Source organism: Zophobas morio, unplaced genomic scaffold (assembly GCF_036711695.1).
Source record: "Zophobas morio isolate AGI-343-1 ecotype UQ-CSIRO unplaced genomic scaffold, CSIRO_AGI_Zmor_V1 ptg000017l, whole genome shotgun sequence".
Lineage (NCBI taxonomy): Eukaryota > Metazoa > Arthropoda > Insecta > Coleoptera > Tenebrionidae > Zophobas > Zophobas morio.
In genome coordinates, this window is record NW_026972122.1 from 2673649 (window position 1) to 2686028 (window position 12380).

The 12380-nt window shown below is 30.4% G+C and overlaps 2 protein-coding genes across 3 annotated transcripts in view; one reads left to right on the forward strand and one right to left on the reverse strand.

Moving 5' to 3' along the window:
* The window catches only part of LOC135130682 (uncharacterized), a 51270-nt gene extending 42179 nt beyond the window's left edge, over window positions 1-9091 (forward strand). The window contains exons 5-8 of the mRNA XM_064058118.1: window positions 1936-2104; window positions 2155-2326; window positions 8120-8366; window positions 8418-9091. Of these exons, the coding sequence (XP_063914188.1) occupies window positions 1936-2104; window positions 2155-2326; window positions 8120-8366; window positions 8418-9023 (1194 nt within the window). The 3' untranslated portion in view covers window positions 9024-9091. The remainder of the gene's footprint in view (window positions 1-1935; window positions 2105-2154; window positions 2327-8119; window positions 8367-8417) is intronic.
* Window positions 1-12380, reverse strand: part of LOC135130681 (uncharacterized) — a 203592-nt gene that overhangs the window by 184110 nt on the left and 7102 nt on the right. For both annotated transcript variants that reach the window (XM_064058117.1, XM_064058115.1), the window contains exon 2: window positions 9093-9220. In XM_064058117.1, the coding sequence (XP_063914187.1) occupies window positions 9093-9220 (128 nt within the window). The remainder of the gene's footprint in view (window positions 1-9092; window positions 9221-12380) is intronic.

Here is a 12380-nt window from a genome sequence, read left to right on the forward strand (position 1 = left end):
TCTTCGATTAAGATTTGATGTTTCGATTTCTCGATTTTTCAGTTTTTCAATATTTTAATTTTTCGATTTTTCTATTTTTCAATTTTTCGAATTTTTAAATTTTGGATTTTTCACTTTTTGATTTCTCGTTTTTTAGAGGGTATGTCATTTGCAAAAATGAGTCTTATCCTAGCAAGTAGCTGCTAAGATAAAACTGATTTTGGCTAATAAGATACCTCCTAAGAAAAGAGAGGGCGGGTGGGCGGGGTTAGTACCTGCTAAAATAGGATCGATTTTAGCAAATAACATACCCTCCAAGAAGAGAGGGGAAGCTGCTAAAATCAGTTATTTTTTCAAAGTCTGCTTACATTATTTTATGAAAAAATAAATAAAAGTACGCACTTTGTTGTGGAATCAACTAAATCAAATTTTAATATACAGAGTGTTTAAAAAGATTCTAAAACTTTACAGTTCTCATAGATAGGCATTTCAGTTTTTTCAAATGGAACAGCCTGCATTTTTGTGTCAATGTATCTCTTGAAAAAGTAAAAAATCGCTGTAACCATCGACTGTAAATATAGAAAATACTCACCAAAAAAGAAAGAAGACAAAAGTAGAAATATGATGCATTTATAAGATATCGGGTGTGCTATTTGACAAAAAACTGAAATATCGATATTTGAAAATTGTAATAATTAAAAAAAATACAAATATCAAACAAAGCTGAAGATCAAAATTTACGGTATTTTGATCGCCATACCACTAAAATGATTTTCAACTATACATAGTGTTGTGTTTTTAAGGCATAACACACGTGTTTTTTTTAATGGAAAACCCTGTATCTTTTTATGTTATGTATTCTCATTGACTTCTTTTATTTGCCTTTATGATCACAGTTTATTTTCGAAATTTCGATGAGACATTGCCACGTTATTCCAATTTTATTTAAATTTTTTAATAAAAATACTCGCAAAAAATTCCAACAGGGTTATTTTTAAAATCTATGTCACAGTATCTTCTGGAGATAAATTAAGGTAAGCGCTTTGTTGTGGTATAAATAAAATTGAGTGTTAATATATAAAGTGTTTAAAAAATAAATTACAAAAATTTGGTTTAAAAATTCAAGAATATTGGAACAAGGTGGCGACATGGAAACGGAATTTCAAAAACAAAATATGGAAAAATATATAGGAGTTCTATTTAAAAAAAAAACTAAGTTGTGTACTATGCCCCAAAAACTGTCTATCAAAATTGTTGTCATAAAAATATGTTTTGGACGATGTCTGGCATCTTAAGTATGTTTGTTTCAAACAAATCAAGTTCACGCCTTTTAAAAATGTAAAAATATGTATCTCTTCGCAACAAATTAAACTACACCACAAAAAATGGGCCAACAACATTTTTCAATGTGAAAATATAAAACAATAAGCACAGTTTTATTTAAATTTTGGTGCTTTATTTTTCAAATACCACATACACAAATTTCCACCTGTCCAATTTACGTCAAAATATGCCACGAAACACCAAATTTTTTATTTGTTGAACCCGAAAACTAAATTCCGCTTAATTTGCATTTAACCAACACCAACGAATTCCGTATTCCGGCGTTTTCTTTTGTTTCCGTCAATCCAGACGTTCCTACCTTGAAACAAACACGTAGTCTCTAGTTGCATATTCTATTAAGTCATCAGACCCTCTGTTCTCGGGTTTACCTAGCACGTGAAACATGCAACTTTTCTCAGGGCGTCGACGTGTAGGGAGACCAAAACTTAATTCCTGGGAAATAAGAACAGCCATAAATCCAACTCCAGACTTGCATGTCGCTAATTGGTTCGGGTCGATTATATTCCGAATATAAATTTCCTAAAATATGGATGTTAGGAACTATTTTGATTGAAAGTTAAACTTAGCGAACGAGGATATATCGTTTGAATTAAAGTGACGTTAATTAAATAGGTGGCTGAAATGAATTCAGAAAACTGGAAGACGGGGAATGTTCTAGAAAATAAACAAAGCCACTTGGAAATTATGATAAATTCGACCAAAACCGAAGTCCAGAACGGGATGCGGGCTCTGATGCTCCTTATCGGGAAAATTTCAAACAAAGAACACTTACCACAAGCAGGTAGAGTATACAAATTCTGGAAATAGCAAAATAAGGGAGTTCAATTTCAGATGAGTCCCAAATTGAAAAACTGAAAGAAAATATCGACGCCAACTTCGAGAAGGTTTTCTCCGCCCAAAACCTCTTCATGGATAGCTGCTACCGCCTCCAAATGGACGAGTCGCAAATCGAGTCCAAAATTAGCGACATTTTGGAGAAGCTGATCGAAACCTTTGACAAAAAGTACGTTTTAATTCCCGAGCACTTTGTTTCCTGGACGTTTCATAACCCCTAGAATGTTAAAACACGGGTCTCTAGTTTCCGTCTGTCTGTCTGCCGTCTGTTCGCGTCTTCTAAATCTACCGAACAGATTGTTGTCAAATTTTTGACCAAAATTTTTAAGTTTTTAGCTTGGGCATCCAGATTTTATAGTTATCCGTTTATTCTCTCCCAAAAAAAGTTGATGACGTTTAAATCTAAAATATGCGCAATATTAAAAATCTAAACTTGTGGTTTATCAACGCATTCATATTTTTTTGAACTGCTTATACAAGGTGATTTTAAAAAATTTATTGAAGGTTATTTTGACAGAACTTCCCTCGAGAAAATAAAAAAAAAATTAAAAATCGAAAAACTGAAAAAATCGAAAAATTGAAAAATTCCAAAACTGAAATGACGACAAGTTGGGAAATCGAACAATTGAAACATTGGAATATCGAAAAATCGAAAAGCCGAAAAGTCGAAAAATCGATATACGAATCCTCAAAAGATAGATCGAGAAATCGGGAAATATAAAAATCTAGAAGTCGAAAAAACGAAAAATTGAGCAATCGAAATGGCTCAAAATTGAAAAAAACAATGAATCGAAACATCGAAATCTCGATACATACATCGAAAATTTGAAAAATAGTTGAAAAATAGAAAATTGAGAAGACGAAAACTTGAAAAACCGAGAAATCGAAAAATCCAAAATTTAAAAAAGCGAAAAATTGAAAAATCGGAAAATTGTGAAGAATCGAAAAAACTGAAAAAGCGAAACATTGAAAAAATCCAAAACTGAAATGACGAAAAGTTGGGAAATCGAAAAATTGAAACATTGGAACATCGAAAAATTGGAAATTCGAAAAATCGAAAAGCCGAAAAGTCGAAAAATACGACTCCTCAAATGATCGATCGAGAAATCGGGAAATAGAAAAATCTAGAAGTCGAAAAACGAAAAATTGAGCAATCTAATTGGCTCAAAATTAAAAAAACGATAAAGCGAAAAGTCAAAAACTGAAAAATCCTGAAATTGAAAGAACAAGAAATTGAAACCTGAAAAGTAGAAAAATTAAAAATTGAAAATATCACAAAATTAAGAAATCCAGAAATTGAAAACCCGAAAAATCGAAAACTCGAAAAATATTTCATTCCAAAATGCGGGATGTCAAAAAATCGAATCAAAAATTCGTAACATCGAAAAACACAAAAATCAATAAACTGAAAAATCAAAACTTTTAAAATTCGAAAAAATGAAAAATAAAAATATCGAAGATACTGAAAAATCGAAAACCCGAAAAACCCAAAAATCGAAAGCCGAGAGACCCAAAAATCCGAAATTTAAAAAATCGAATATTTGAAAAATCGGAAAATTGAATAAAAAATTTGAAAAATCGAGAAATTGAAGCATTTCAAAACTGAAATAACGAAAATTTGGAAAATCTAAAAAACACTGATAAATCGGAATATCGAAAAATTGGCAAATAGAAAAATCGAAAATCCGAAAAGACGAAAAATGGAAAAGCGAGAAACCCAAAATTCGAAACATCGAAAAATTGAAAAACTCAAAAAACGAGAAACGAAACATCAAAAGATCAAGAAATCGAAAAGCCGAAAAACTGAAGAATGAAAAATTGAAAATCCCAAAACTGAAACATCGGAAAATTAAGAAATCGAAAAATTAAAAAATCAAAAACCTGAAAAAGCGAAGAACTGAAAAACTGAAACGTCGAAAAACCAAAAAATCGATTAATCCAGAAATTGAAAAATCGATAATTTAGAAACATCAAATATAAACCTTAAACATCGTAAACTTGAGAAATAAAAAAATGAAAAACAGAGAAATCGAAAATTTCAAGAATTTTTAAATTGAGGATTCGAAAAATTGAAAAATCCCAACATTGAAATATCGAAAAATCAAAAAATGGAAGAAAAATTGAAGAATTGAAAATCTTCAAACTAGAACATCGAAAAATTGAGAAAGCGAAAAATTGAAATATCAAGAAATCGAAAAGTCAAATATCGAAGTCTAAAATCGAAGTCAAAAAATAAAAAATTCAAAAAACCGAAGAATTGAATAACTGAAAAGTCGAAAAACCAAAAAGTCAATTCATCGAAAAAAATGAGAATTCGAAAAATCGAAAATTTGGAAACGTCAAAAACTCAAAAATCAAAAAATTTAAAAACCGTAAAACCGAAACATCGGAAAATTGAGAGATCAAAAAATGAAGAAATCGAAAATTCCAAAATTTGAAAAATCGGTAAATTGAAGAATAGAAAAATTGAAAAATCCCAACACTGAAATACCGAAAACTTGAGTAATCGAAAAATTGAAAAATTGAAGAATTAAAGAACAAAAAAACTGAAAAACCCCCAAACTGAATTATCGAAAAATTGAAAAATCGAAAAGTTGAAGAATCGAAGAAACTAAAAGAGCGAGACACTAAAAAATTTCAAAACTGAAATGAGGAAAAATTTGGAAATCCAAAAGTTGAAAATTCGAAACATCGAAAAATTCTAAAATCGAAAAAGCGAAAAACCCAGAAATTGAAAAATCGTACCATCGAAAAATTGAAAAACCGAAATATAGAGAAAGGAAACATCAAAACATTGAGGAATCTAATAGTCGAATATTTAAAAAATCAAAAATTGAAAAATCGGAACCGCTCAAAATCGAAAAGCTAAAAAGTGAAAAATCCAGAAATTAAAAAAACAAGAAATTGAAACCTGAAAAGTCGAAAAATCGAAAAATTAAAATATCACAAAATTGAGAAATCCAGAAATTGAAAACCCGAAAAATCGAAAATTCGAAAAATACTTTATTCGAAAAACCAATATGTCAAGAAAGCAAATCAAAAATTTGTAACATCGATAAACACAAAAATCAATAAACTGAAAAATCCAAAACCCGAAAAACCCAAAAATCGAAAATCCGAGAAAAACAAAAATCCAAAATTTCAAAAATCGAATATTTGAAAAATTGGAAAATTCAATAAAAAATTGAAAAATCGAGAAAATAAAGAATTCCAAAACTGAAATAACGAAAATTTGTAAAATTGAAAAATTGATAAATCGGAACATGGAAAAATTGACAAATGGAAAAATCGAAAAGCCGAAAAGCCGAAAAATGGAAAAGCAAGAAATCCAAAATTAGAAAAAACAAGAAACGAAAATGAGTGAAAAATTGGAAAATCGCAAAATTGAGATATCGAAAAAGTGAAACATCGAAAAATCGAAAAATTGAAATACCAAGAAATCGAAGAACTAAAAACTGAAAAGTCGAAAAACCAAAAAATCGATTAATCCAGAAAAAAAAAACGACAAATCGAAAAATCGATAATTTAGAAACATCAAAAATAAAACCTAAACATCGGAAAATTGAGAAATAAAGCAATGAAAAATCGAGAAATCGAAAATTTCAAGAATGGATAAATTGAAGATTCCAAAAATTGAAAAATCCCAAAACTGATATCGAAAAATTGAGTAACCGAAAACCTGAAAATCGTGAAATTGAAACATTGAAAAATTAAAGAATAAAAAAACTGAAAAACCCCCAAACGGAAATATCGAAAAATCCAAGAATCGAAGAATTGAAAAATTGAAAAATCTCCAAACTAAAACATCGAAAAATAAAGTAAACGAAAAATTGAAATATCAAAAAATCGAAAAGTCGAAAAATGAAAAAGCCGAAAATCTCAAAAATCGAGAAATTGAAAAATTCCAAAACTGAAATGACAATTTGGAAAATCGAAAAATTGAGGAATTGGAACATCGAAAAATGGACAAAGAGAAAAATCGAAAAGCCGAAAAGTCGAAAAATCGAAAAGCGAGAAATCCAAAATTCGAAACATCGAAAAACTGAAAAACTCTTAAACGAGAAACGAAACATCAAAAGATCGAAAAGTCGAAAAATGAAAAAGCCGAAAAACTGAAAAATTAAAAATTGAAAAATCCCAAAACTGAAACATCGGAAAATTAAGAAATCGAAAAATCGGAAATTCAAGAAATCGAAAAAGTGAAAACTCAAAAACCTGAAAAATCGAAGAACTGAAAAACTGAAAAGTCGAAAAACCAAAAAATCAATTAATCCAGAAAATGAGAAATCGAAAAATCGATAATGTAGAAAATCAAAAATAAAACTAAAACATCGAAAAATTGAAAAAACGAAAAATTGAAATATCAAGAAATCGAAAATTAAGTCTAAAATAGAAGTCAAAAAGTCGAAAATTTAAGAAATCGAAGAATTGAAAAATCAAAAACTGGAAAATCCCAAAATTGAAGAATTGAATAACCGGAAAGTCGAAAAACCAACAAACCGATTCATCGAAAAAATGAGAAATCGGAAAATCGAAAATTTAGAAAGGCGAAAAATTGAAGAATTGAAAAAACAAAAAATTAAATAATCGTAAAACTGAAACTTCGGGAAATTGAGAGATCAAAAAATGGAAAAATCGAGAAATCGAAAATTTGAAAAATCGATAAATTGAAGAGTAGAAAAATTGAAAAATCCCAACACTCAAATATCGAAAACTTCAGTAGTCGAAAAGTCGAAAAATTGAACAGTTGAAAAATCTCAAAACTAAAACATCGAAAAATTGAGAAATTGAAAAATTGAAATATTAAGGAATCGAAAAATTGAAATACCAAGAAAGCGAAAAGTCAAAAAAAAGAAATATCAAGAAAGCGAAAAGTCGAAAAATCGACGTCTAAAATCGAAGTAAAAAAATCGAAATTTTAAGAAATCGGAGAATTAAAAAATCAAGAACCTGGAAATTCGAAAAACGGAGAAATTTACAACTGAAAAGTCGAAAAACCAAAAACCGATTAATCGAAAAAGTGAAAAATTGAAAAATCGAAAAATTTGAAAAATCGTAAAACTGAAACATCGGAAAAAAATCAAGAAGTCGAAAATTTCAAAAATTGATAAATTGAAGAATCGAAAAACTGGAAAACCCCAACATTGAACCATCGAAACTTTGAATAATCGAAAAATTTGAAAATCGAGTGTTATTATTATTATTATTATGTATGCTGCTCAACGGGTGCAAGACCCAATTACAGACCAACGAAAGAAATAGGAATAATGTGTAAAGTTAACAAAAAAGTAGCTAAAATTACTACTTTATCCCATAGGGAACGTTAACAAAAATATCGAAAGCATTCTGACTCAGATTAAACTTATTGGTCATTTGATATACAGGCAAGTACCTTTCTACATTTATACACGTTGTAGATAGACAGAAAATCGAAAAATTATTATATATTTATCTACAATTTTAATTTTTTTTCAAAAATCTCGATATCGTGAATAATTAAAGTAAATTCAACACGGATTCATAAAGCACAAGTTCAGAAGTATGTTGCTTTTTAACATCTCAATATCATTTATTCGATAAAATTGTAAGATGACGTCATCAATTCCTGGGGAGAGGGGCATGAACGGATACATGTTTATTAACCCTTTGCCATGCTTCCGATAACTTTAAAATTAAAAATTTGGATCCCTACAGTAAAAACTGAACACGGATTCATAAATTACAAATTCAGTTAATTTTTTTAAATTTAAATAACATTTAAGATGAGATAAATTTTGGTTAGCATTTTACTATCTTTAAAAAATCAGACTGTATTTATTCGACTGTAGCTACTTTAGGGACGAGGGAAGTTCTGGCGGAATAACCTTGGACCACCTTTTTTCGTATATTTATTAGAGAACTAGATTAAAAATTGCTATAGAACTCTCGAAAACCTCGACTTCACCTCACACCCTCATTCCAGGACCGCCGTCGAAACCAAAGACATCAAAAACCTGGAAAAAATCATCAAAAGCCACGACGCCCACATAACCCGCAGCCTGTACCAAACCAGCACAAACGTGGTCACGATTTTCGGAAAAATGAGCGAAGATCACCGCCAGTTCGAGACCGACTTGAAGCAGGTCAGTGACCATCTAAATGCCCTATTTTCCTTAATCCAAGACACTCTGGCTGATGAAAATGGATCGTTATCGTCGAAAAATGTAAATGTGAGTACCGCAATAGAATTTACGACTTTCTTGCTCCAACTATTTTTTCAGTTATTACTGAACGACTTGAAGGAAATGGAAAAGAAAATTACATCGCTCTATAAACAAGGCGATGTTCTCACGAACTCGGTTGGGGAAATAAAAGGAGTAGTGGAAGCTCTGCATCGCGGAAATTCCAGTCGACTCATCGATGAATATTTCAAAAACATCTCGCAAGTAATTGCCGGAATGGAAGCTAAAATAAATACCGTTTATCTTTATTATTATTTTAACCGGAGCCGAATCGACGCGATTAATCAGAATTTAGCGCAGGAATTGCGGCAGGTTTTGGATGTCGTTAGCGTTAATGATTCGCGCGGAATATCGGAAACAAATGTGACCGGGGAGTCCAGGGTTGGGAGTCTGGAGGAAAAAATTAGCGAAATCTTTGGACAACCGGAGGCTAACGATACGAGAGGAAGCGGGGCTCCGGATAATTGCGCGCCGAATTTGTTGAATGCTATTGACGTGCGGAGCGGTTCCGATTGCGAGAATAATACTCCTGAAGGAATTAATCGGGACGAAATGACGACGGAAACTCTGGAAAGCACGGTAAAGACTTCTGGAAGTGACGACTATCAGGAGTTGGATACGACTTGGCAACAAGTTTTAGAATAAGTTTTGTGTTACTGTGTACTTTTTGTATTAAATTCGGTTGATAATAAAGTTGTTATGACTAAAACTTACCTCGATCTTGGCGCTGTTTTGGAAAATCGTTTGTGCCTTGTGTGTGAGTTGTGCGAAGCATGAGCTAAGGCTGCATAGTTTCTGGCGAACGTTGAACACCACATCTGGTTCTTCAGAGTCGAGTTCTCCTGAAAAAACGCAATTTCACATAACACCAATCACAAAAAAGTTCCAGTTTGCTACTCGCATTTTTAGTACGGAAAAATTGACGTTTCAGTTATGAAACTTTGTGTTTTATACGAAAGCTAATTTCTATTGTACATATAAACAACAATTACAATAACAGTAATTTTTTTCTCCGTTTCGTAGGATTAAAAAAAAATGTTAATCCGATTCTGTTCTATAAATTGATACATACCCCTCTACAGTTTATTTATTTCTTTTTTTTAACAATTGTCAGTGTCAAAATTCCCTAAAAGGCCAGACTAAACCACACTAAAACCTTTCGTTTTGGAACTACTGTACCGTAAAATCTCTCTAGATCAGGTTTGTGGTTATGTCGGTCAATGTCAATATGACATTTTATGTTGCCAACCTAACACCATCAAAATAATTAATGGCTCATACCAACATGACAACCCATTGACAATTGTTTAAAAAAAATTACTATATCTCACCAACTTCACGGTTGGTAATACAGATTCCTATCTGCCAAATACCCAGTTATTACAAGCTCAACGAACCTAGCTAAGAAAAATCCATTAAAGCATAACCAACTAAACACTAGAGATGTTCAAAATTTCTATCTTGTGCATATAACTAAACTCGTAATATTTCCAAATTTTGATAAGTTTTTGTAAAAGTTAGTACCTACTTGCTAAGATGATAAAACTGATTTTGGCAAATCAGATACTCTCTAAGAGAGGGTGGGTGGGCGGGGCTAGTACCTGCTAAGATAAGACTGATTTCGACAAATGACATACCCTCTAAGAAAAGAGAGGGTGGGTGGCGGGACAAATACCTGCTGAGACTCTGACCTGAACTGTTTTTGCGTCAATTTTGAAATTCAAAAATCGAAAAGCCGAAAAACTGAAGAATGAAAATTGAAAAATCCCAAAAATTGAAATATCGAAAAATTGAAACATCGAAAAATTGAAACATCGAAAAATCGAAAAATTAAAAAATCTCAAAACTAGAACATCGGAAAATTAGGAAATCGAAAAATTGAAATATGAAGAAAACGAAAAGTCGAAAAATCGAAATCGAAAAATCGGAAGTTCAAGAAATCGAAAAAGTGAAAAATCAAAAACCTGAAAAATCGAAGAACTGAAAAACTGAAAAATCGAAAAACTACAAAATGCAGAAAATGAGAAATCGAAAAATGCGTAATTTAGAAACTTCAAAAATAAAACTTAAACATCGCAAAATTGACAAATAAAAAAATGAAAAATCGAGAAATCGAAAATTTCAAGAACTAATAAATTGAAGATTCGAAAAATTGAAAAATCCCAGCACTGATATCGAAAAATTGAGTAATAAAAAAACTGAAAATCGAGAAGTTGAAAAATTGAGAAATTAAAGAATAAAAAACTGAAAAACCCCCAAACTGAAATATTGAAGAATCAAAGAATCGAAGAAAAGTTGAAGAATTGAAATATCAAGGAATCGAAAAGTCAAAAATCGAAGTCTAAATTCCAAGTCAAAAAATCGAAGAATTGAAAAATCAAAAACTGGAAAATCACAAGATTGAAGAATTGAATAACTGAAAAGTCGAAAAACCAAAAAATCGATTCATCGAAAAAATGAGAATTCAAAAAATCGGAAATTTAGAAACGTCAAAAATTGAAAAATTGAAAAATCATAAAATTAAACAACATCGGAAAATTGAAACATCAAAAAATGAAAAAAACAAGAAATCAAAAATTTCAAAAATCGATAAATTCAACAATCGAAAAACTGAAAAATCCCAACACTGAACTGGCCAAAAATTGAATAATCGAAAAATTGAAAATCAAGAAATTAAAAATCGAAAAATTGGAAAATCGAGTGTTATTATTATTATTATGTGTGTTGCTCAACGGGTGCAAGACCCAACGAAAGAAATAAGAATAATGTGTAAGGTTAACAAAACAGTAGCTAAAATTACTACTTTATCCCATAGGGAACCGTTAACAAAAATATCAAAATCTTTCTGATTTACATTACAATTATTGGTCCTATGATATACAGGGTGGGTGGGCGGGGCAAATACCTGCTAAGATAATATATTCAAAAAATCAAAAATTGCAAAATTGGAATCGCTCAAAATCGAAAAATCGAAAAGTTAAAAACTAAAAATCCAGAAATTAAAAACCTGAAAAATCGAGAAACCTAAAAATCGAAAACTCGAAAAATACTTAATTCGAAAAAACGAGCTGTCAAGAAATCGAATTAAAAATTCGTAACATCGAAAAACACAAAAATTAATAAACTGAAAAATCAAAACCTTAAAAATTCGAAAAAATGATAAATAAAAATATCGAATATACTGGAAAATCGAAAACCCGAAAAGCCAAAAAATCGAAAAGCCGAGAAACCCAAAAATCCAAAATTTAAAAAATCGAGTATTTGAAAAATTGGAAAATTGAATAAAAGCGCTGAAAAATCGAGAAATTGGAAAACTCCAAAACTGAAATGACGAAAATTTGGAAAATCTAGAAACACTGATAAATCGGAACATCGAAAAATTGGCAAATAGAAAAATCGAAAAGCCGAAAAGTCGAAAAATGGAATAGCGAGAAATCCAAAATTCGAAACATCGAAAAATTGAAAAACTCAAAAAACGAGAAACGAAACTGAGTGAAAAATTGAAAAATCCCAAAACAGAATAATCGAAAAATTGAAATATCTGGAAATCGAAAAGTCGAAAACCCGAAGAACTGAAAAACTGAAAAGTCGTAAAATCACAAAATCGATTAATCCAGAAAATGCGAAATCGAAAAATCGATAATTTAGAAACATCAAAAATAAAACTTAAGCATCGGAAAATTTACAAATAAAAAAATGAACAAAATCGAGAAATCGAAAATTTCAAGAACTAATAAATTGAAGATTCGAAAAATTGAAAAATCCCAGCACTTATATCGAAAAATTGAGTAATCGAAAAACTGAAAATCGAGAAGTTGAAAAATTGAGAAATTAAAGAATAAAAAACTGAAAAACCCCCAAACTGAAATAATGAAGAATCAAAGAATCCAAGAAAAATTGAAGAATTGAAGAAGAATAGAATAATCCCCAAACTGAAATATCAAAAATTAAAAAATCGAAAAATTGGAGAATTGAAAGATCTCAAAACTAAACCATCGAAAA